General features: G+C 41.4%; 1 protein-coding gene across 3 annotated transcripts in view; it reads right to left on the bottom strand.

The window, feature by feature from the left end:
* LOC126365890 (kinesin-associated protein 3-like) overlaps positions 1 to 26,462 on the bottom strand; it is a 190,905-nt gene that overhangs the window by 157,063 nt on the left and 7,380 nt on the right. For all 3 annotated transcript variants that reach the window (XM_050008605.1, XM_050008603.1, XM_050008604.1), the window contains exons 4-6: positions 13,208 to 13,423; positions 11,501 to 11,637; positions 10,884 to 11,289 (exon numbers count right to left, since the gene is read on the bottom strand). In XM_050008605.1, coding sequence (XP_049864562.1) covers positions 10,884 to 11,289; positions 11,501 to 11,637; positions 13,208 to 13,423 — 759 coding nt within the window. The remainder of the gene's footprint in view (positions 1 to 10,883; positions 11,290 to 11,500; positions 11,638 to 13,207; positions 13,424 to 26,462) is intronic.

Here is a 26,462-nt window from a genome sequence, read left to right as displayed (position 1 = left end):
ATCACATTTGAGGAAGTGGAGAAATGGTCAACAGATTGCAGTGCAATAAAGCAGCTGGGGTGGATGAAATTAAGTCAGAACTCATCAAATACAGTGGAATGTCGGGTCTTAAATGGCTACACAGGATAATTGAAATGGCATGGGAGCCAGGACAGGTTCCATAAGACTACACGAAAGCAGTAATCACACCAATCTTTAAACATGGAAACAGAAAAGATTGTAACAACTACAGAGGTATCTCTTTAATCAGCGTGGTGGGTAAAATCTTCTCAGGTATTGTTGAAAGGAAAGTGCTAGTATTAGTTGAGGACAAATTTGATGCAAATTAGTGTGGGTTTAGGCCTTTTAGAGTTTGTCAGGACCTGATCTTTAGCTTACAGCAAATAATGGAGACGTGTTACGACTGGAACAGGGAATTGTATCTATGCTTTATAGATCTAGAAAAGGCATATGACCGGGTTCCTAGGAGGAAGTTATTGTTTGTTCTATGAGATTATGGAATAGAACGCAAACTTTTCAAGCAATTAAAGGTCTTTACATGGATAGTCAGGCAGCAGTTAGAGTTGACGGTAAATTGAGTTCATGGTTCAGAGTAGTTTCAGGGGTAAGACAAGGCTGCAACCTGTCTCCACTGTTGTTCATATTATTTATGGATCATATGTTGAAAACAATAGACTGGCTGGATGAGGTTAAGATATGTGAACACAAAATAAGCAGTCTCGTATATGCAGATGACTTAGCTGTGATGGCAGATTAAATTGAAAGTTTGTAAAGTAATATTTCAGAGCTAGATCAGAAATGTAAGGACTATGGTATGAAGATTAGCATCTCCAAAACGAAAATAATGTCAGTGGGAAAGAGATATAAATGGATTGAGTGCCAAATAGGAGGAACAAAGTTAGAACAGGTGGACGGTTTCAAGTACTTAGGATGCATATTCTCACAGGATGGCAACATAGTGAAAGAACTGGAAGCGAGGTGTAGCAAAGCTAAAGATGTGAGCGCTCAGCTACGATCTACTCTCTTCTGCGAGAAGGAAGTCAGTACCAAGACTAAGTTATCTGTGCACTGTTCAATCTTTCGACCAACTTTGTTGTATGGGAGTGAAAGCTGGGTGGATTCAGGTTACCTTATCAATAAGGTTGAGGTTACGGATATGAAAGTAACTAGGTTGATTGCAGGTACTAGTAGATGGGAACAATGGCAGGAAGGTGTCCACAATGAGGAAATCAAAGAAAAACTGGGAATGAACTCTATAGTTGTAGCAGTCAGGGCAGACAGGCTTAGATGGTGGGGTCATGGTACACGCAAGGGAGAAACAAGGTTACCCAAGAGACTCATGAGTTCAGCAGTAGAGAGTAGGAGTAGTCTGGGTAGACCAAGGAGAAGGTACCTGGATTTGGTTAAGAATGATTTTGAAGTAATAGGCTTAACATCAGAAGATGCACCAATGTTAGCACTGAATAGGGGATCATGGAGGAATTTTATAAGGGGGACTATACTCCAGACTGAACGTTGAAAGACATAATCAGTCTTAAATGATGATGATAGTGGTGGTGGTGATGAAGTCGGGAACAAGAAAAAGAAAAATTATACTTGAAAAATAATGCAAAAATGATCCTGTCAGTATTCTAGACCTGTTCTGGGAAGAAAGAAAAGCTTTCCTCACAGTGAAACATGCTGTTATTACCAACAGATACTACACATTGATCCCTGAATGAGGAAGTTTTCACTGGTCATCACTATAGCTGAATTGTCAACTGGTAGGTGTTCTTATGTAGAGAGGCACAGGTTTGATTCCATGCTAAGTTACAACAGTAATAACTTGCTGTAACAGGCATGTACTATGTGGAAAATATCCTTTTATTCTGATGTGTGATTATTTTTCCACAGCAGACGTGACACTTTTTAGGCTGTAAATTAATGAGGGTCACTTACGGCAGCAGCTAAGATAAAACTGGTAGTAACATTTGCTGTTAGCCCAGCCATGTGGAATGGTTCTGACTTTTGAAAATTGAAAATAAAAATAATACTAATAATACTACTACTACTACTACTAATAATAATAATAATAATAATAATAATAAATAAATAAATTAGTCTTACCATAGTTTATCAAAGGTCTGAAGAAGATCAAAAGCTTATTTTACAGTCCACACCACAGCAGAAGCACAAACACAGAATTTTTCCTACGATTATATTATTGAATGATGGCAAGGACAAGCTACATCTGATGACCCAACAATTTCAATGCATTTTAACATGGAGATAGGGGACTTTTCAAAAACTCTTTAGAACTTCAAAAGGATTCAGGTCTCTAGGCCTTAAGTTTTTGGAGAAATAGGTAATAATAATGCGTATCATTTCATATTATCCTTCATGTAGCCCCTTCTTGAAGTTCATCTTATCAATGTGTCGGGTGATAAATGTCATAAAACTGCTGAAAACACGAGTATTCTGTACCATGTATAACAATAAAAGACACTTTTAGGCATCCACATTTCCTTAGCCTGATGGTCTCTGGACGGGAACCTTCACTTATGTTCATACAAATGTGTCTGGGCATAACTAGTCAGTGGTAAGAGATTGCCAAAAATTGATAATACAAAACAATAAGCATTGTGATTATCTAAAAATGCATAATGTATAGTTCTTACGTGTGTTATTGTATTAATGTGTAATTATTGCACAAAGTAAGGTTACTCTTCACCCTTATTACAAACTTTTAAATATCAATATAACCATACAAAAAAAAAGAAAAAGAAAAATGAATAAGTCAAGGGGTTTGAAACCATAATGTCCTGCTCAGTAAGGAATCATTCTGATCACTGTGCTGATTCTCCAGTGGTAAGTAGCTAAGTGCTCAAATTTGATGATTGTTGAACTCTACTTCTTCAAAAACTAAGGCTTAGTGACCTACACTCTGCAGATACTTTTAGAGAAACTATACTGCTAAACTTCCTTGTAGGATAACCCTACCTGAATGGGAACTTTCATTAGAAATTAAGTAATTATATTAAAAATTACCAGTAAACTCTCAATTCTTTAAAGATTTGAACTCCCATGTATAAAACAGCTTCACACGTCTGATTACTTTATAAATGAGTTGATGTGTTAAATATTTGACCTTAACAATGTAAGTGAGGAAAAGTTTGTTGGTAGTTGCTAAGTGCTCTCATTATGATAACTGGATGAATATAGATTGGGTATTGGTTCACCACAAATAGTCTGGGTAATCTGTGCCCAATTTTAAGCAAAAGCTAGTTTTAATGCATCTCCGTTTTTATGCTGTCATATCTCCTGAACTATGTGCCATACAATGATACAATTTTGCATCTACATTCAGTGTTGTATGCATACTGTCTGCAAAGTGTGTTGTGAATAGAGTTAGTAGTAAAGAAGTAACAAATTAACACAGTGTGGTTGATGTTGAAATTTTTGTGTATGAGAGTTTGAGATTAAGTGTGAAGTTTGTAAGAAGTTGATAAGTGCTTTCATTCTCAAATAATGGATGAATCAAGTCCAGGTATCAGCGTGCCATCATTTACGCTGCCTCAAGAGAAACACACAGTTCATAACTGTTACACTTGTCTTCTTGTATTTAACTATTAATGTAAGATTATACCTCTTAATGAATAGATTACAGCAATATTTAATATTTTAGTGAAACACTGAAAATCAAATTTTTACTGTATCTGCAAGCCATTAGATAAGCAACCTGTAACTGGTAGTGGATTCCAGGTTTCAGGACAGTCACTTAGTAATATGGTGGCAGTATTTTGCTGCAGTGACTAACAGTCAAACACAATCAGTTATTTCTGCCAGTACAGTCTTCTTCCTATTCTGTCAGCGTGTCTTTCATTCTATAATAGTAATTCAAAGTACATAATTCAAGGTAAGCTACTTGACCACCTTGCTTTGAGTCCATCTACTTTATTCATGAGATATGCTTTGTCGTCAACAAGCTATTCAGTGAATGTGTCATTGTCTTAGTAAAGGAAGGGAATTTGACAGAGACCAAAGCTGAAGCACAGTATGGCATTCCTGAGAAAACTGCACAACCATGGTTAAACTATCATGATACTGTAGAATCCAGTAGGTACATTTGAACATGCCATTCATTGGCATATAACAACACTGGTGCAGGACAATGAATTTGTAAACACATCACAGCAAAATCTTTTTTTAAACACTGCATAGTTGAAACATGCTACTCTATTTTCTAGGTCAATGGGCACGGCTCAGGAAAAGTTCCACAATGATCATACACTCCACAGATTAGGGTTATCTGAGGAAAATATCTATTGCAAATGGTGTAACATAAAATAGTCTGAAGACTCAGTATTTTATACAGTGAATGGTGGTCCAGTGCTTCAGCATAGGCAACATGGCATCCATTTTGACCTCATATACATGCATGAGCAATCACACAGTGGCTGCGTGTCTGTGACAGTTTGCACCTGGACATGTCCCCATGGATTTGGGATACTTCACAGAATAGAAGGTCAGATTGATGCTGCCCATTATACTCTTATCATGAGCAACATTACAATGGCATCAGAGTGACAACTATAGCCTGAGAGAGTAATCTTATCCCAACACGATCAGCCTCCACAGTATTAGAACCTCGCTTATCTTCCTTAAGTTAACTGACTTCTCAGATTATCTGGCTGTGAATCTGACCACCCATCTGCACTCCACGCTGAACAGTGTGACAGCATAATCAATAGATTTTATTGCTGTCACAACAGCTGTCCATGTGAGTCATCCTCCTCGGGCATGTTCAGATGACAGACTACTGTACTGTTGGAATTTACTGTAGTCTTAAATCTGCTGTTCTATCTCTATGCTTTTTATGTTTATTACTGTATTTCTTTTAAGCTTAAAGTTACTGTGTAATTTTCTATAGTTTACTCAGTTGTAACAAAGAAGTGTATGAATTCTGGAAGACCAAAAGTGGCTAAAAATCAGAAAAAGAAACATGTTGTGTGCACAATCGAACAGAAACTAAGCATTTTGCTAAGACTTGACAAAGGTGAGTCAGTTACTAAATTAGCTTCTGAAATGGGAGTTGGAGTCACAATCATTAGAGACTGGAAGAAGAACCAAAAAGATCTTGAAGCTTTTTAGTTAACTGTAGATGGTGAAAATGCTTTAAAACTAGAACAGCATTGAAAAATCCTACACTTTAGCTCCTGGATTATGCTGTAGTGGTCTGGTTTTGTCAGGAAAGATATAAGGGGTCCCCATTTTGAGACCCCATCATAAACAAAGAAGCTGCACCATAAAGGGTTGTGATATTTTTGAAGCAATGAAAAGCCTCGACATAAAAGATGCAATTTTCACAGTTGCTCAAGCTTGGGAAGAATTTAAAAAACCCTCTCTACAAAAATCATGGAAGAATATCAGTCCTGGTCTAAACCAAGAGCAAGACCTTCCAAAACTAATAAATTATGCACTGCAGATTTAGTCACTGATTTGCAAATTCATAATTATATCCAGCCTACAGTTGCAGAGGAATGGCTGGCAGAATGTTCTTAGCTATAAAGAACTTGACGAGAACAGATCATCAATCTCATTTGGCAAGAGTATTGTGTTGAGCAAGAGGAGTCAGATGAAGAATAAAAGGAAGAAGACGAAAAGATCAGCCACTCTACGGCAAAAAAAGCATTCGAGACTGTCCTCAAATATTTGGAACAACAGCCAACTGCTACAGTTGTAGATATTTTGTGGATAAAGATGTGGCACGACATAGCTACGAAGTCAAGGTTTTAGAAATTGAAACAAAAATACACTTTAGATTTTTTAAAACAGATTTACAGTGCTAAAATTTTCTGTTTTCATTTATCTTTATTAGAAATGTAATTTCTTATTCAATTGTTATTTACTATACTGTTTTGAAGTCTGTAAATGATGTGTTTCAGTGTCCTCTGATTTACTGAGATATTGCTGTAAACAATTTGTGAGTCCTCTCTTACTTCTCAAGTTCCTTTGTGTCTTTGGTCTGTGTCATATAGGGATGGTGAGGCAGAGTGATGTCTGTGGTAGAAGATGGTGTGATGTTGGTTGTCCAGGACACTACAGCTGGATGAAAATTTGTGGATTTTGTCTGATTCCTCTGCTAGTGAATTTAAAAGAGTTCCTGCTGATGGCTGTTGTGATGGTGTAGGTTGTTAAGAGAGGACTGGAATCCTGGCACAAAGTGTTCATGCTTCTCTTAGATACCACCGCTGCCACTGCAACTGTTCAAACATCTTATAGCATAGTTTTCTCTCATTTATGGGGGTCAAGTGTGCATAAAGGATTACACTTTCCACACATCTGTAGTTAATTGTGCAGTTTTATTAAACATAACTAAATAATTTCTCTTCTTGCATTCATCATTATTTTTTAAGATACCCTGTTTTCTACGTATTCTCTCTTTCCTGTGTTTTCGATTTCTTATTCATATCTAGGCATTAAACCCAGTATATACTGTATCCTAAGATATTTTGGCTTTTCAGGATGTCAATCTCTTGTTGTACATGTGCACAGTCAACTGTTGGCTTATTTCTATCTGTCATACCTATTTCTCAGCATTATTTTGCAGGATATTTTAATTAACTGTATGTGTTCAACTTTCAGAACTCCTAACCTGGTTCAAAGTAAACCCACTGTCAGTAAATATGAGGAAAACTAATTATATCCAGTACAGCTCTGATCACAAATTCCCAAAGGAGTTATCTATTACACATGACTATCAGCAACTACAAATGGTGCACTGCAACAAGTTCTTATGGCTCCAAATACATAACCGTGTTAACTGGAAACAGAAAATCGTCCACATCAAATAAAGGTTGTCCTCAGTTACCTTTGCCATTAGACAATATCACAAATTGGAGATATCAGTGAACAAAATCGACTTACTCTGGGTGCTTCCACTGTATTTTGTGCAATGGAATTATCTTCTGGGGCTACTAACATGCATCACAGAAAATTTTCTGGTTGCAGAAAAAAGCTGTCAGAAATGCATGTGGAGTGCTCTCAAGGACATCTTGTCATAATCTCTTTAAGAAATTTGGGATACTTACTACAACTTCCCAATATATTTATTTCGTTATGAGCTTCACGGTTAACAGTTCTGTGCAGTACAAATACAGATGGATTTACTTGATAAGACTTTTTACTCATTAGAAGAATTTTTTAACATAGAAGTATAATCTTGTATGCATATATTTTTATTGTTTAAAGTAAGCGGATAGAGAAAAGCTCTAGTCACCAAGTGGTGTCAGGAGAACACACACACACACACACAAAGATTTTACATATGCAATCTTTTGGAGCCAGCAAAAGGACTAGAGAGATTTAGAAAAAGCACTACAGTTCAGAATAGTCACACACAACACCAGGTCAGGGGAGACTTACCTGATGGGATGAATCAGACTTTCCTTCTCATCCTGTCTGGTAAGTCTCCCCTGGCCCAGGGTTCTGGGTGACTTTTTTAAACTCCACCCCTTTACTTAAACTTCTCCAGGAGGATGAGCCACTGACTCCGAAAGCTTGCACATGTAAAACCTTTTTTTATATATGTGTTCTCCTGCTGCCACTTGGTGAATAGATATTTTACCTATCCAGTGTTGTCAAAAATTGATTATATACATCGTTATATGTTTACTGTTTGTATATTGTACAACATGTGGTAGTTCTTGTATGATCTAAAGTTATCGAAGGAAATTCACGGAGATCCAAATTGTGAAATGATTTGGGTGAAGGTCATGGTTAAAGCAGGCTCAGACATGGTAATTGGATGTCTCTATAGTCCCCCGGGCTCAGCAGCTGTAGTGGCTGAGCACCTGAAGAATAATTTGGAAAATATTTCGAGTAGATTTCCTTACCATGTCATAATTCTGGGTGGAGATTTTAATTTGGCGGATATAGACTGGGAGACTCAAACGTTCATAACGGGTGGCAGGGGAAAAGAATCCAGTGAAATTTTTTTAAGTGCTTTATCCGAAAACTACCTTGAGCAGTTAAACAGAGAACCGACTCATGGCGATAACATATTAGATCTTCTGGTGACAAACAGACCCGAACTATTTGAATCAGTTAATGCAGAACAGGGAATCAGCGATCATAAAGCGGTTACTGCATCGATGATTTCAGCCGTAAATAGAAATATTAAAAAAGGTAGGAAGATTTTTCTATTTAGCAAAAGTGACAAAAAGCAGATTTCAAAGTACTCGATGGTTCAACACAAAAGTTTTATCTCAAGTACAGATAGTGTTGAGGATCAGTGGATTAAGTTCAAAACCATTGTACAATATGCGTTAGATGAGTATGTGAAAAGCAAGATCATAAGAGATGGAAAAGAGCCACCGTGGTACAACAACCGAGTTAGAAAACTGCTGTGGAAGCAAAGGGAACTTCACAGCAAACATAAACATAGCCAAAGCCTTGCAGACAAACAAAACCTACGCGAAGCGAAATGTAGTGTGAGGAGGGCTATGTGAGAGGCGTTCAATGAATTCGAAAGTAAAGTTCTACGTACTAACTTGGCAGAAAATCCTAAGAAATTTTGGTCCTATGTCAAAGCGGTAGGTGGATCAAAACAAAATGTCGAGACACTTTGTGACCAAAATGGTACTGAAACAGAGGATGACAGACTAAAGGCCGAAATACTAAATGTATTTTTCCAAAGCTGTTTCACACAGGAAGACTGCACTGTAGTTCCTTCTCTAGATTGTCGCACAGATGACAAAATGGTAGATATCAAAATAGGTGACAGAGAGATAGAGAAACAATTAAAATCGCTCAAAAGAGGAAAGGCCGCTGGTCCTGATGGGATACCAGTTCAATTTTACACAAAGTACGCGAAGGAACTTGCCCCCCTTCTTGCAGCGGTGTACCGTAGGTCTCTAGAAGAGCGAAGCATTCCAAAGGATTGGAAAAGGGCACAGGTTATCCCTGTTTTCAAGAAGGGACGTCGAACAGATGTGCAGAACTATAGACCTATATCTCTAACGTCAATCAGTTGTGGAATTTTGGAACACGTATTATGTTAGAGTATAATGACTTTTGTGGAGACTGGAAATCTACTCTGTAGGAATCAGCATGGGTTTTGAAAAAGACGGTCATGTGAAACCCAGCTCGCGCTATTCGTCCACGAGACTCAGAGGGCCATAGACACGGGTTCACAGGTAGATGCCGTGTTTCTTGACTTCCGCAAGGCGTTCAACACAGTTCCCCACAGTCGTTTAATGAACAATGTAAGAGCATACGGACTATCAGACCAATTGTGTAATTGGATTGAGGAGTTCCTAGATAACAGAACATAGCATGTCTTTCTCCAAGGAGAGAAGGCTTCCGAAGTAAGAGTGATTTCAGGTGTGCCGCAAGGGAGTGCCATAGGACCGTTGCTATTCACAATATACATAAATGACCTGGTGGATGACATCGGAAGTTCACTGAGGCTTTTTGCAGATGATGCTGTGGTGTATCGAGAGGTTGCAACAATGGAAAATTGTACTGAAATGCAGGAGGATCTGCAGCGAATTGACGCATGGTGCAGGGAATGGCAATTGAATCTCAATGTAGACAAGTGTAATGTGCTGCAAATACATAGAAAGATAGATCCCTTATCATTTAGCTACAAAATAGCAGGTCAGCAACTGGAAGCAGTTAATTCCATAAATTATCTGGAAGTACGCATTAGGAGTGATTTAAAATGGAATGATCATATAAAGTTGATCATTGGTAAAGCAGATGACAGACTGAGATTCATTGGAAGAATCCTAAGGAAACGCATTCCGAAAACAAAGGAAGTAGGTTACAGTATGCTTGTTTGCCCACTGCTTGAATACTGCTCAACAGTGCGGGATCCTTACCAGATAGGGTTGATAGCAGAGATAGAGAAGATCCAATGGAGAGCAGCGCACTTCGTTACAGGATCGTTTAGTAATCGCGAAACCGTTACGGAGATGATAGATAAACTCCAGTGGAAGACTCTGCAGGAGAGACGCTCAGTAGCTCGGTTCGGGCTTTTGTTAAAGTTTCGAGAACATACCTTCACCGAAGAGTCAAGCAGTATATTGCTCCCTCCTACGTATATCTCGCGAAGAGACCATGAGGATAAAATCAGAGAGATTAGAGCCCACACAGAAGCATACCGACAATCCTTCTTTCCACAAACAATACAAGACTGGAATAGAAGGGAGAAACGATAGAGGTACTCAGGGTACCCTCCGCCACACACCGTCAGGTGGCTTGCGGAGTATGGATGTAGATGTAGATGTCTTTTTTCACTTTGTTTTTTTATTTTTTCTAGTATCATATTTTTATTTTTCTGTAATTGTTTCTGTAAATTAACTGTACTATTTCTATTTAATCTACACTTATTAATTCTTTACTCATTCAACATTCAAATTCCCAAGCACATAAAAGGCTCTATGAAATATGTGTATAAATAAACAACATTAACGTCTTCAGGAGGAGGGAAGACGGGGAGGGGGGTAGGGGTGGAGGGGGAGGGGGGAGGTGCAATGGTATGATCCCACACAAATGTAATTTCTTTACTGTATGCCAAAGTTAAAACATATTGCACAGAAAACCTAAACCACACTTAAAGTTGCAGCTTTTAAAAAATAAAAAATAAATTTAAAAAATTGGAATGAGAGCTCCTGAAAACCAGCTGCCAAACAGTGGTATCTGTTCTGTTCAACAAAATCATTATATTTGGGACTCTCACAAAAGTAATGCACACTGATGGGAGTGATACAAACTTGATGTTGTTGATCAAAGACTTGAATGTTTGCAAAAATGTAATAACCTTGCTGTAGATACTACTCATGTAAGTTTGTCTCTATCAGATTATGCCATACAAATAAAAACATTATCAAACACATTACCTCTTAGTAGCTGATCTTGCTTCTTAACTAAGTTCTGAAACTTCAGCTTCATTTTTTCATAATCTTCTGTTAATTTTTTGATGTCACTTGGGGATTCAACAGCCTGGGAACTTTGGTAATTTAGCTGCTTTTTCCATCCATCATTAGCACTATGAATGCCTTCTATAGGCCTTCTCCGATTCTCTCCAGCTGCTACGGGTATGTGAGAAATTCCATCAGCAAGGCGTCGCCTCGGTTCTGATGGGACATCAATACTTTCAGACTGATAACGGTGACTCTCAATTGCTGACATTGAGCATCTGTTTTGATTGCCTTCACACTTCCTTCGCTTTGACTCTTTATCTTCTTTCCATTGATCATACCGTCGAAGTTCATAGTCTATAATTTCCATGCAGAGTGACCCTATCTATAAAAGAAATATTTCAAACATAGGAGTATGATGAAATTCATAGGAGTCAAGCTATATCATAGTTGATACAGCATGCAGTTTCAAATAACTCTCAGTAGTATATACATGCAAACAAGTAACTCTGAAAATGCTTTGAGAGATTTAACTAAAATAGTAAGCTGACAAATTTTACATACGAAAAGTATTCTAATAATGAAATAAGAGTTACCTTATACTGTAGAATAACACGGTGAAACTGTGAGTAAGTTGAAAAACAAAAGAATATGTAAACAATATTTGTGCTTAATTCTATACTTTTCTTCCAGTCTTCTCTCAAAACTCGTGACAAGGCGCTCAAGACAGATTCTGGAATCAAAATATTAATTTTTGCATTTTGGTATTTTAGCAATTAATACACAGCTCACCAATGAATTCTAGTAACATAATTCCATGTACACAAAGACTGCAGCTACAACAAAAATCTGACATTCACTTGACAGTGAAATGTAAATGGATCACACACTTGTGTTGGCAGAAAATGGAATCAACATACGTTATCTAATATCTACAGTGATCTGGGTTCTCTGTATGCTTGAATAAAAAATAAAAGTGAAACACATCAGAAAACTGAAACCAGAAACTAAATTGTTCACAAGACAGAACAAAATTTTCATGGTTTCATAAGTCTTTTCTGTTCCCCTCTTGGATTACTTACACCAGGGTACAAGCATTTCACCTGACAGTCTATTTAGTGCTATGAGACTTATTGGAGGCTTGTTTCAGATACAAGAATAGAGAATCTGTAAAAGTCACATCAGAACCGTAACTCTTCAGTTTGGCCACATGTAACTGATGACAATTTTGTCACGGGTGTACAGCCAGAGCTCAAGTGTCCAATGAGCACAGTTCATCAGTATATCTAGTGAATGTTGTCATCTGCCAAAATAGTGAGCCCATTGCACAGTCATGAATTATTTTGTCATTTCAAAGTTGAAGCAAGCCCAGACATTATGCTTACAGAGGACTGGTAACACCAGCTACCCCCTGAAGCTAAACCTATGAGCATGTCAAATGCATTACTTACAGAAAAAATTGACCAATTTCCACAAGGTATTCACGATTTGGAACAATTTTGGACACATTTATGTTATAGAATGCTGTGGAGATGATGTAAACTATCCTCCTCTAAGCGATTTTTTAAATCTGATATGTTGTTAACATCTCACTATTACTTCCATCGTATTATGTTGCTTCACCTTCAACTAAATATAATTCTTGTTGCCTATCTTATGTTGACTGTGGGTAGACTCATTTCTTCCAATGATTTTTGGTCTGGTCCACAAAGATAGTTTGAGGTAATGGTCTGCCATCACTACGAAGGCAGATTTTGCGTGTTTGTGTGTGTGTGTGTGTGTGGGGGGGGGGGGGGGGGGCATGCGTGCAGGTATACTATTCCAAGGAAACAATCAAAAGGTTCTCAGATTATATGCTCTTTGTGCAGCAGTGCAGATCAAACGCAATTTCTCTGGAAGTGATTGGTTGCCCATCCTCATTTATTTTATATTTAAGTGATGTTCATATGATGTCAGAGTTTCATTGGTTAACATACTGCAGTGTAAACGCAATTTCATAGACAATAATGGCCCCAATGCTTGCCACAGAAGACTGAGGAAATACACAAAAAAGAGAGAGAGCATCTCAAATAGTTAAACAGAAATGTCTGATTTGAACACACATGATGCAACTTGGTAAATGGGACACGTGTACAATCATTATGCAAGAAAGCAGTCACAAAATGAACAATAGCACATAACAAATCTTTAAAGAAAATTAAATTAACTGCTCAGTGCATTCATTTTAGTTCCTCAGGAAAGAGAAAATTAGTTTGCATGCTTTAGAAGTTTACCAGATCTATTATTTGCAATAAATTACTTACCATTAGTTGCAAGTTCCTCCAGATTATCTGGATTTCTTGCTAATTGTAATATCAGGGCGGAACCATTTACTTTTTCTGGAATATCTTCATACAGCAACTCCACATACTGTTCAATGTTGTTTATATTGGCCTTTTCTGCATTTGCATCGTTCGAAGATGGAGCATCAGAAGAGGAACAAGAAGAACCTGGTCGCATGTGTTCAACTTTTTCAGATGCTGAAAGAAAGAAAAAGCTTCCTGAGAAGTGTATAATGAAAACAAGAGATCAAATGGTCTCATTCATTACACGTATGACGAATATAATTTTGTTCACAATTATGCACAAACATAACTCTAAAGCCTGAAAGTTAAGAATTTCTCATGTCTTCTGTGAAACATCATCTGTGACAATAATATAGTCTACAAGTTAGATTTAACGTTCTACATGAACAAACAGATTCCAAGTCTCTTTTAGGATACTGAACACCTCCCCATAGATATTAATTGTACAAAAGAACAGATCTAGTCTGTTCGTTCACTGATACCTAGTTGGAAGTACTGTTTAAGCAGATCCACAGTACATACAGCTATTGTGAGCCTTTTACTTTCAGTCAACACAGAAGGTGTCATCCAAATAGCTTTTAAGCTCTATCCATAATTTCTATAACACTCTGGGAAAACTCAGCAATTTTACTCTGAGCAACATTGCTCTGAACTAAAGTAGCACAGCGACATCAGGGGAGGACCAGTGCTGCAGCTCCAGCATCGCATGGGAATCCTGATTTTGCTGCATCTCCAAATGTGCCTAGTCAGTTTGGTTGTCTTCACCTGACTGTGAATGGCAGGCAGTGATGGATTTAAGAATCCGTAGGCCAATTCCTTATAGATTAAAAAGAGATGTGATATTCTGCCACTTTCTGTGAGCACACCCAAGCGAGCAAACAATACCTAGTCTATTTAGACTGGGATCTATATTTCTGAAAGGTTCAGGTAAATGCAGTGGGTGCATTTGCTGCTCATTCAGAGCTCCAATATTATGCAGAAAATGGAGCCCTACCAAGGAAATAGCTGGGAGGTTGGAAAGGAAGATCCCTATGAATTTGGTATTTTCATCAAGTCTCAGGTGAAATGAGGGAGCCTGTGTTGGCAGCTAATGAGCTCACTGGGCACAGTTAGCTGTAAACTGTGGTCCATGTTGGCATGAATGGACCTCTTATCTAAAGGCTGACTGACATGGTGTACAGTTCACAATCTGTGGTATTGTTTCCAATAATGGTAGTCCTCCGGTAGCAGGCAGTTGGAGGCCTTAAACCAGATGCTAAACACAATTCTACAATTTATGACTTGTGTTTCTCAAGCTCTGTGTGAGGTGAAAGGTGTGAGGTGAAAACATAGTTTATGAATAACATAGCATGGAGAAATATGCTGTACAGCATCTCCATTATCATCAGGAGGGTTGTAGAAACTTCACATTGTAGTACTGAAATACATGCAAAAAAAATTTTTTTTCACTTCAAATCTGGTCTGACGTGTAAAATTAGTTCCACATTATTTCAATTTCACGTAAGTAAACTATCAAAATTTTACTGACCCACAAAGTTCTTCTCATGTGAGAGACATGCCCTGCTGAGGTAGAGGAAAGAATGGAACACGTGAAAAACTGATCCTATCAGAGCACAAAAAAGATGAATATGCTTCTGTTAAAAAGACTGATTGAAAAGTGGGATATTAGTAGCTACATTCAGCTTCCTCAGCACCTTTACAAATTTTCGCAAAAAACTTGGCATGCGAACATAGTAACGGTTTTTTATGCTGAGAGAGAGACCATGGCAGTGAGAAACAGATGGAAAAGTAGTACATACAGGAAGACAGTACACATTGATTGTGGCGCAGAAAGAGTGAAGGAGACAACGGCAGTGCGAGGGAAAGAGAGGGACAGAGTGGAAGTGAACCACAGTGGGCAGTGACAAACAGCACTAGGAAAGAGTGAAGGGTGCCAGTGGGAGAGGAACAGGGACACATGTGAAAGTGGGTGAGAGCCAGTGATAATGAAAGCTGGAGCCAATGACAATGAGAAAGAGAGAAATAGTGATGCTGAAGAATAGGAAGAGATTAGTCTTTAACATCCCATTGACAACAGAGGCATCAGAGATGGAGCGTAAGCTTGTATTAAGGAAGGCTGGGGAAGGAAATCGGTCATGACCTTTCAAATAAACCATCCCAGCATTTGTCTGAAACAATAAGTGAAATTGCGGAAAACTTGCACCAAGATGACTGGATGCAAATTGGAACCATTGTCCTCCCAAATGCAATTCCAGTGTGCTAATCACTGTGCCACCTCGCTTGGTGTGACAGTGAGAAGAGACAGCAGCCCTAGGAAGGAATGAATTAGATAGTAGCAGTAAGAAAGAGCAAGAGGCAGATAGTGGCAGTGAGAGAAGACAGTAGTGGTAGAAGAGAACAAAGGAGACTGTGGCTATGTGATAGTGACAGTTAGGGAGACACAAAGATATAATGACAAGGGGTTGGTGTGAATGAGTGACTAAGAAAGGACAAGTAGGAGTGAGTGTGTATGAGCAACTGACAGTGAATAGCTAGTAGGTGTGAGCGAGTTACAGTTAGGGAAGCTTTTGAGAATGAGAGGTAAGCTGCATATTAAAAACAATGTAAAAATGAGGTGTAATCAAAAAGTAATGGGAACTTTTGTTTTTCTTAAAGAATCTTTATTCATTTATCAACAGTAACATTTGCTCTTCAAAGTAATCACCATCAGATACAATACGATTGTGCCAGCACTTTTTTAAATATTGGAAGTGCTTCTAGAACTAAGTTTTCATTGTGGCAATCAACTCCTTCAGTGACACTGGTCTTATTGCATCAGTCGCAGCAAAATAATGTTCTTTTATGATTCTCTTCAGCTTCAGAAATAGAAAGAAGTTGCAGGGGGTCATGTCCAGTGATTAAAATGGCTGAGGCAACATAACAGTTTTGTTTTTCGCCAAAGTCATTAACAAGCAATGATTTTTTTTTTTTTTTTTTTTGTGGTTTTAGGGCGCACAACAACAATGGTCATTAGCGCCCACACTAATTTAGGAATGTACCGCGAGGCACAAGGTTAAAACAGCAACTAAAAGGGACAACACTATAAAAGATGTATTAACAGGCATAGGATTAAAAAAAATACAGCATAATCAAACGTCCTTAGACAGGTGTGTCAAGTTGATAAAACGAAGAACGCGAGCAGAAGCTCCTGGGTCATCTGCTAAAATGGCATCCAGAGTACATGGCAGGCCAAGATCAAGACGCAGCGTAGTAAAATCTGGACAGGACGTTAAAATGTGGTGGACCGTCAGCAACTGCCCACATGGACAGAACGGCGCCGGCGCTGCTGTCAGCAGATGGCGATGGCTGAACTGGCAGTGTCCAATTCGTTGCCGGGCCAAAACGACCTCCTCCCGCCGAGAAGGACGTGAGGAGGACGTCCAAGCTGCGGGAAGAGGTTTCAAGGCCCAAAGCTTGTTGTCCCTAAGTGCAGCCCAATAGGCATGCCACAGAGATAAAATGCGCCGGCAAATGACCGTGCTACCGACATGGCCAGGAACCCACATAAAGCTAACTGGAGACCCGTCGTCCACCAGCTGCTGAAGAGAGCGTTGGATCCGGTGCACGAAAGGGTGAACCGGATATGGATCACTGAGGCTGTGGATGGTGCTCAGAGAATCGAAGCAGATGACAAACAGAATGTCGGTGGCGGAAGACATAAAGAACAACCTGGTAGAGGGCAAAGAGCTAAGCTGTGAAGACCGAACAATGGCCATGTAGCCGGTATTTGAAACTTTGTGCCCCGACAATAAAAGAACACACAACCCCATCATTGGTCTTAGAGCCATCTGTATAAATGAAGGTAATATTAATGAACTTCGAATGAAGTTTGACAAAACGGGAGTGGTATACTGAACTGGGGGTAACCTCCTTTGGGAGCGAGCGGAGGTCAAGGTGAACGCGAACCTGAGCCTGGAGCCAAGGTAGCGTGTGGCTCTCGCCCACTCTAAAGGTTGCAGGGAGTGAAAAATCAAGGTGTTGAAGGAGGCGACGAAAGCGAACTCCAGGGGGTAGCAGGGCAGAGACATACAACCCGTATTGATGGTCGAGAGAGTCGTCAAAAAAGGAACGATATGATGGGTGGTCGAGCATTGACAGTAGCCGACAGGTGTAACGACAAAGCAGTATATCGCACCGGTAGGTGAGTGGCAATTCACCAGCTTCAGCATGAAGACTCTCGACGGGAATAGTATAAAACACTCTGATCGCAAGCCGTAAACCCCAATGTTGTATGGAGTTGAGGCGGCGTAAGATGGACGGCCGTGCAGAGGAGTATACAAAGCACCCATAATCCAGCTTGGAGCGGACGATCGACCAATATAGGCGAAGTAGGAAGGTTCGATCCGCTCTCCACGACGTGCCACTGAGAACACGGAGGACATTTAGAGAATGGGTACAACCGGCAGCCAAATATGACACATGTGGAGAACAACTAAGTTTCCTGTAAAATGTAAGACCTAAAACTTTTGTTGTCTCCACGAATGGGAGAGCAACGGGGCCGAGTCGTAAGGACGGTGGGAGAAACTCTTTCTAGTGCCAGAAGTTAATACAGACCGTTTTCTCGGCAGAAAAACGGAAGCCATTGGCAACACTGCAGGAGTAAAGACGGTCAAGAGAACGCTGAAGACAGCACTCCAGGAAACATGTACGCTGCGCGCTGCAATAGATGGTAAAATCGTCCACGAAAAGGGAGCCTGATACATCATCTGGGATGCAATCCATTATTGGATTGATCGCTATCGCGAAGAGAGCGACGCTCAAAACAGAGCCCTGTGGCACCCCACTCTCCTGGCGAAAGGTGTCTGACAGGACAGAACCCACACGTATCCTGAACTGGCGTTCCATTAAAAAGCAACGAATAAAAAGAGGGAGGTGACCGGGAAAGCCCCATGTATGCACGGTGCGGAGAATGCCCGCCCTCCAACAGGTGTCGTAAACAGTACAGATGTAAAATGTAAAAGTGGGGAGAGTAATGTGGACGGCAACTGCCTGCAGGCCGGTGTGCAATGTGAAGGGATCATAGTAGATATCATCCCGGACCAGCAACATAATCCCTCCATGAGCCGGAATACCTGCCACAGGGGGTAAGTAAAAACACACAGAGATGTAGTGTGCCAAGGGAATTTGATCGCATGGGCGTAGCTTCGTTTCCTGGAGGGCTATGACGAGCAGACTGTGCAAGCGGAGCAGCAATTTCAAGTCCTCTCGGTTGAAGCGACATGCTGCGAATATTCCAGTGAATAAGTGCCATCGTGAGAAGAAGAAGATACAAGAAGGGGTCATCTCGAAGGCCACTGAGGGCCCGGCTCCGAGCGAGCACTGTCGCCGCTAGCAGGAGGCGGACAGTCATCGTCCATTTGTACTATAGGTTCATCGGCCATCTTGTGAAGATGGCTGGGAGGGGCAGCTTCCTCCGCTGGTGAACGGCCAGATGTTCGGCTACCAGCGGTGCGGCCAGGCGAAATGGATGAGGGCCTGGGGCGGCAACCGCTGGGTGGTGCAGGAGGAGAAATGCGCCGTGGCGGGGAAGGAGAACTGTGCTTCCTATGAGCCTTCTTGGAAGGTCATTTTGTGGAAGGATTGGTTGATGGCTGAGAATTCGACGTACGTAGAAGGTCTGCACGAGACGGTTCCTTCTTGAAGGCCCGTGCTTCTGACTTCTGGGTCTTGGTCCTGGCAGAAGCTGATAAAGGTGCTTGTGTCGGAGGGGCGACGGGAGTAAGAGGTGACATCGACCTGGCCTTCGTAGCACTGGCAGAATGGACGACCGTAGTGCTGAAGGTCAGATTGTATGTCTGCGTCGTCACCTCCCTGGTAGTCCGAGGAGAGGCGAGGACAGTACTCTACTTCCCCGCTGGGAGCAACGTGGGCTTCCTACTAGCGAATAGCTTGCGAGCAGCCGAGTTGGACACTTTCTCTTTGACCTGAATTTCTTGGATACAGCGTTCTTCCTTGTAGATGGGAAAGTCGCAGGAGTGCGCTGCATGGTCACCGTGACAGTTCACACAACGAGGAGACGGAGGTGGACAGTCACCCTCATGGGCATCCCTGCCACAAGTCACACATGTAGCCGCATTGGAACAAGACTGGCGAGTGTGATTAAAACGCTGACACTGGTAGCAGCGCGTAGGTGTCGGGACATAGGGGCGAACAGAAATAACCTCGTAGCCCGCTTTGATGCGCGACGGCAGCTGAACACTATCAAAGGTCAAGAAAAGTGTCCGGGTCGGTACAAGGTCATTGTTGACCTTTTTCATGACCCTATGGACAGCCGTCACGCCCTGCTCAGCGAAGAAAGACTGAATCTCAATCCGTCGAGGATCTAGTATATACCACACCACGAGACGAATTCAAAGTGCGGTGAGCCTCCACCCGGACAGGGAACGTGTACAGGAGTGTGGCCCGAAGCAGTTTTTGTGCTGAAAGGCGCTCTCAGTTTCTAGTAACAAGGTACCATTACGCAACCTGGTACAAGACTTGACAGATCCGGCTATGGCATCTACACCCTTGTGGATAACGAAAGGGGAAAAATCCTTTCCGTCCTCAGATCGAGAAACTATGAGGAACTGTGGGGCAGGCGGTAGTACTTTTGTCACTGGTGGCTGGTCAAGTTTCCGTTTGTGGGCAGAAGTCGAGAGAGAAGAAGAAGAGAAATCCATTGCGGAGGAATCCCCCATGATTGCCAGCGTCTCCAATGGCGCGCTCCTTCCTTGTGGGGACCCTCTCAGATGGCACTCCCGCCTTAGGTGATTGTTCACACCTCGGGTCACACCTCCTGAGAAATGGACGGAGGGACCAATCGGCATGGTCGGAAGGTGTCAGCTCAGGCAATCACCCCTCCCTGGGCCTGGCCTTTACCAGGGGGTACGTGCGTGCCTTACTTGTCTACCCAGGGCGGGGAATTACGCGTTATCCCTTCACCGGATACGCGTGCGAACGCGTGGGTCGGCCTTCAGGCACGCACAGGGAGGAAGGAAGAAGAGGAAAAAGAAATAAGAGAGGGAAAGAAAGGACAGACTGTCTCAAACGCCGTAGCGGAGACCAGAGAAGGAGAAGAAGGCAAGGAGAAGAGTAAGTAAGACAGTGAGATGGAGAAGAACAAAAAAAAGGAACCAACCAAAGGAAGGAAGAAACCAGAAGAATTGAAAAACCAAAATGAACGCAAATATAGGTCGTGAATCCGTCCGCCTCCGGACGCAGGCGTTAACTACCCCCTTGAGAGGGAGGGATTCCTTTTAGTCGTGTCTTACAACAGGCAGGAATACCGCGGGTCTATTCTAACCCCTGAACCCGCAGGGGGAAGCAATGATATGTCAGCGGGAGCATTATCGTGAGGTAATTTCTGCAAGTGGTTTCATCACAATTCTGGTAGTTTCCTTGCAATTGCTTCACACATATGGCACTTAACTTCCAGGTGGTATTCTCCAGGTGGTATTCCTTACTGACCATACGGCCATAAGGACACAGCTCATGATGCACCATCCCATCATAATCAAAGAAAACAATGAGATGAACATGCAAATATTATTGAACATGTGAAATTTTTTTCGTTCTTGGCTCTTCAGTCATTGGGATAATTGGGCCGTGTTTTGATATCATACCCATATATATATATGATTAAGATCACCATTATAATCTTCTAAAGAAGTTCTGAATCATTGTCAACTTCATTCAGTAATTACCGAGCGATGTCTACATGACATCATTTCATGTCAAAATTCAACAATTTTGTAACAAACATTGATGCTCCACATTTTATGCCCAAAACCATTTGAAAAAATTGCTTGTCATGAACTAAAGGATATGCTGACATCATCAGCAACCTCTCTGGTAGTGATTTTGCAATTTTCCAGAACCATTTTCTTTACTTCTTTCACACTGTTGTCAGTAATTATGTGCTTGGCATCCACTGTGAGCGAGCATGGTGGCTAATAGAAGGAACCAAAATAAGTTTATGCCCATCCATGTTACTGAGCACTGGATAAACAATCCCATCTACAGCTTCAGTTTCTGTCTCACTGGAATTAACTCTCTTGCCTGCTGACAAATACAATGGCTTTATTTCACATTATCCTACCATTTTGATATATACCTATATTTACCACAAAAATTTTACTGTTGTCAATTTTGGGATTTAATCAGGTTACTGTATATAATATTATATTACCTGAACTACTTTGTAGATCTAATTCAAACTCTGTGAGTGCTTCAACTCTTGATAGAGTGCTTCAATTGATGATCAGTAAGTTATTTATAATTTTATCTGTGGGAGCATTTATTTGTGCCTTGCATTAATACTCCAGTGTTTCCCAAAGTTATCATTATGTGATTTGGATGGAGAATCACTTAAGCTAAAAAGAACTTGTGTCGACCCACACAGTCACATATCTGGATCACTGTCCCTACAGTGCAGTGAGTGCATCCCTGACATGAGTTAGGGAGACCCTACAATTGTCAATAATATGGCATAAGTCCACAACGTCACATCCTAGCTTGTCACAGGAACTTTGGGATCTCTCAATCAAGCCTTCATCTCGGCTCAGAACAGAAGTTCCCATTAGCATTGAAAATAATGCCAGAGATTGGGAGCTTCGTTGAACGTCTGTGAACAAGACTGGTCCAGTGAACTTCCTCTGCCAGTCACTGGAAAGAACAATGTATAAGCCTTGGGGACTAGGTGACCACCTTTTGTTCCAACATGCACCACAATCTGCAACTGGTTCGTATTTTAACAAGAGAAAAACATTTGATAAAATTTACAATTCTGCTGAAGATAACTTTTTGTTTTGAAGTTTTGTCAAGGTTATTCTCACAGGCATACATATCAAAACAAAAGACAGTGTTATGAATGATAAATGTTGACAATACACACTGCTGCTGAAGAGCAGAAAACTAAATGGAACACAATATTGCCGTGAGCTGTTGTGCATGCAGTGTGGTGCAGTGCTTACTGTCGCTCACTGATGTGCTGTAGGTCACCAGTTCTGACCCAACCACCGACAATTATTTGTTATTTAATATTTATCATTTCTGGAAATGTCATGAAATATCTTATGTTTGCATATTCTGGAATATCATATGTTTGTGTGAATACAAGCATTCTGGAATATTGTGTATTTTTACAAAAAGCTGCACATTCTGCCTGGGGAGTTAGTTCTGTTCTGACTGCATGTGTGTGTTCATAATAAACTTGCTTTCAGTGTTATGTGTAGTATTTCATTTATGAGCCTGATATTGGATTTGGACTTGCGTGCATTTACAAAAAAAAACTATGCTAGTTACAATGCGTACAAAACACAATATTATGTGGTATCGTTTGTCTTCATAAGAGCTGAGATTACACCATCACTTAGATCACATACCTGCAGCTCACAATTTAATACAAGATACACTCCTGGAAATTGAAATAAGAACACCGTGAGTTCATTGTCCCAGGAAGGGGAAACTTTATTGACACATTCCTGGGGTCAGATACATCACATGATCACACTGACAGAACCACAGGCACATAGACACAGGCAACAGAGCATGCACAATGTCGGCACTAGTACAGTGTATATCCACCTTCCGCAGAAATGCAGGCTGCTATTCTCCCATGGAGACGATCGTAGAGATGCTCGATGTAGTCCTGTGGAACGGCTTGCCATGCCATTTCCACCTGGCGCCTCAGTTGGACCAGCGTTCGTGCTGGACGTGCAGACCGCGTGAGACGACGCTTCATCCAGTCCCAAACATGCTCAATGGGGGACATATCCGGAGATCTTGCTGGCCAGGGTAGTTGACTTACACCTTCTAGAGCACGTTGGGTGGCACGGGATACATGCGGATGTGCAATGTCCTGTTGGAACAGCAAGTTCCCTTGCCGGTCTAGGAATGGTAGAACGATGGGTTCGATGATGGTCTGGATGTACCGTGCACTATTCAGTGTCCCCTCGACGATCACCAGAGGTGTACGGCCAGTGTAGGAGATCACTCCCCACACCATGATGCCGGGTGTTGGCCCTGTGTGCCTCGGTCGTATGCAGTCCTGATTGTGGCGCTCACCTGCAGGGCGCCAAACACGCATACAACCATCATTGGCACCAAGGCAGAAGTGACTCTCATCGCTGAAGACGACACGTCTCCATTCGTCCCTCCATTCACGCCTGTCGCGACACCACTGGAGGAGGGCTGCACGATGTTGGGGCTTGAGCGGAAGACGGCCTAATGGTGTGCGGGACCGTAGCCCAGCTTCATGGAGACGGTTGCGAATGGTCCTCGCCGATACCCCAGGAGCAACAGTGTCCGTAATTTGCTGGGAAGTGGCGGTGCGGTCCCCTACGGCACTGCGTAGGATCCTACGGTCTTGGCGTGCATCCGTGCGTCGCTGCGGTCCGATCCCAGGTCGACGGGCACGTGCACCTTCCGCCGACCACTGGTGACAACATCGATGTACTGTGGAGACCTCACGCCCCACGTGTTGAGCAATTCGGCGGTACGTCCACCCGGCCTACCGCATGCCCACTATACGCCCTCGCTCAAAGTCCATCAACTGCACATACGGTTCACGTCCACGCTGTCACGGCATGCTACCAGTGTTAAAGACTGCGATGGAGCTCCGTATGCCACGGCAAACTGGCTGACACTGACGGCGGCGGTGCACAAATAACGGCCAACACCGCGGTTCCTGGTGTGTGCGCTATGCCGTGCGTGTGATCATTGCTTGTACAGGCCTCTCGCAGTGTCCGGAGCAAGTATGGTGTGTCTGACACACCGGTGTCAATGTGTTCTTTTTTCCATTTCCAGGAGTGTACATCCATAAATGTAAGTTTCCCTGGTGGCAGGAACAGAAACTAAACACAATTTAATTGAAAGATTTATTGGAATATACACAGGAAGTTCTGAACTATTTTTCAACATATTCACCAGAGGAATTCTGACACTGTCATACACTGGGAGCAACTTTTGTATTCCTTGTGACAGAGAAGTCTGTCACCTGGGACAGGAAACGCCTCTCTGTCAATCTGAAAACACTGACTCTGATCAGAAAGAAATTTCTTGAGGTTCCAGAGCAGATGGAAATCAATAGGAGCATAGTTCAAACTTTAGGTTGGTTCATCAAATGCCTGCCAGCTGAATGTTGGCAGTACCTCTGTTGTCCACCAAGCTATGTGTGGCTGAGCATCGCCAAGCAGTAAGACAAGACTTGTACTAAGCATCCTGTGCTACTTGTTCTGAATGGTGCACCACTACACTGTATAACAGCAATGAGCAGCATTCACTGTCTCTCCTCTGGTCAGGAATTCGATGAGGAGATTTATCTGTCTGTCCCACAACACAGCCCACAGTACTTTCCATGCTGATATAGACTGACTGAACTTTATGTTACAGGGAGAGATACTGTGACACCAATGTATTGTTTGCTGCTTGGTTTGTAGGGTACTGTGTGCAGCCCACATCTCATCACTTATGATGATCAGTCCAGAAACTCTTCAATGTCATCACAGTACACCTGCAGAATTACCACCACACGCTATGCTTTGTGTACTGGAGTCAGTCACTTTGGCACCCACCTGGTGCACAATTTCCAGGTGCACCATGTTAATTTCATGTAACAAGGAGTGACACATCAGTGGGAACAGACTGCTGAGTTCTGTGACTGAGAAGCGACAATTCTCCATAATGCATTCCTGCACTAGCTTCAAAAGGTTGACTGGTGACGGATGGTCTCCTGCTGCGCATCTCATCGTGAATATTTTGGCAACCTGCTGCGATGCACCAGCAACACACCATTTGCTTGCTCATGATGTTAGGTCCTCAGTCATGGCAAAGCTGATGATGAATTTCAATTATGCTGTGTTCTGTGCACTCAAAATCTTTCTCACCGACTGCACTTCACAAAGTGGGAGTCGGAATACGAGCCTCCATTTTGACCACAGTCCCTGGCAGCTGTAGCCAGATAATAATATAATTATTGGTAGTTGGCTTACATATAAATATAATAATAATAATAATAATAATAATAATAACAATAACTACAGGAGTCATAACACACAATATCCACCAGTACATCAATGCAATACAGCTACATTCAAACGTATATATACAACTACAGAAATCTGTGATTATTGATACATGTTCAATTACCCAAAAGTTCCTAAATGCAATGTAACATATACCGTACGGTAAAAGGAAGTCACGCTTAATCAAGGTCCGCGTCACTGTCCATTTTTAACCAGACATAACGTCTGAGAAAGAAAAGAAATAATAATAATAATTGGTAGTTGGTTTACAGATACATATAAATAAATATGCAGAATGCATGTTCTTTTTTTTCCATTGTGTCATCATCTACCCTGTTGTGCTGAATATGAACTCTGTAATATCAGTTTACCCTACTCGAAATAGCAAAAATTGTACAGCACCAAAAAGTACATCTTATACTTGGGAAGGCAAACACTCATAATTAAATCCAGTTTTTGATTCTCCCATTTGCTCTCACCTCTGCTCTCCTTTTCCCACTCAACAACTATGTCCATAAGCAACATCTTTGGGGACCTGCATCCTAGCAGTCTGTGTGTACATGTGTGAAAGTTTGTTCTTGTGCTAGAAAAACACAGATAATTTACTGAAAAGCATGCACAAATTTTTGAGCTGTTACGTCTGTCTGGGTACAATACATCACATTTTTAAGGTAAGGGTCAGCTGTCAGTTATTGCAACAAGTGCTGATTATTCACTAGTTGTCTAGGAATTTGGAACACTTTTCTATCCATGGACAGCCCTGTGCATAACAGTATAATGTGAAAATAGCTTCAGAGATTCACAAACTTTATCTGCCACATCATTTAAAAGTATCATGAATGATACTGGTCTTATCATACTGCCTAGTGATACCTCTGAACTTAACAACCAAATTTACTCTCTATTTAGCAAACAACCAGCCACACATTTACCTTAAAGTGACTGATGTGCCATTCTTTTAAACACTGTCGTTATGATGATTTCAACTGTACGAGGGTTGACCAAAAAGTAATGCCTCCACCTTCATATCTCTTCAACAGCTGGCAGCATTGGTATGCGGCAGGTACTGGCTTGTTCCATAGCCTCTTTTCTACAGCTCCTGTTGGCGGGAAGCCTTAGCATTGAACGATTGTGTTGTTACAGTGTAAGGTAAGGAACCCTGCACAGACAGT

This window comes from Schistocerca gregaria, chromosome 4, assembly GCF_023897955.1.
Source record: "Schistocerca gregaria isolate iqSchGreg1 chromosome 4, iqSchGreg1.2, whole genome shotgun sequence".
Classification (NCBI taxonomy): Eukaryota; Metazoa; Arthropoda; class Insecta; order Orthoptera; family Acrididae; genus Schistocerca; species Schistocerca gregaria.
Note: the sequence above shows the minus strand (reverse complement) of the source record. Positions and strands in the feature narration are given on the sequence as shown.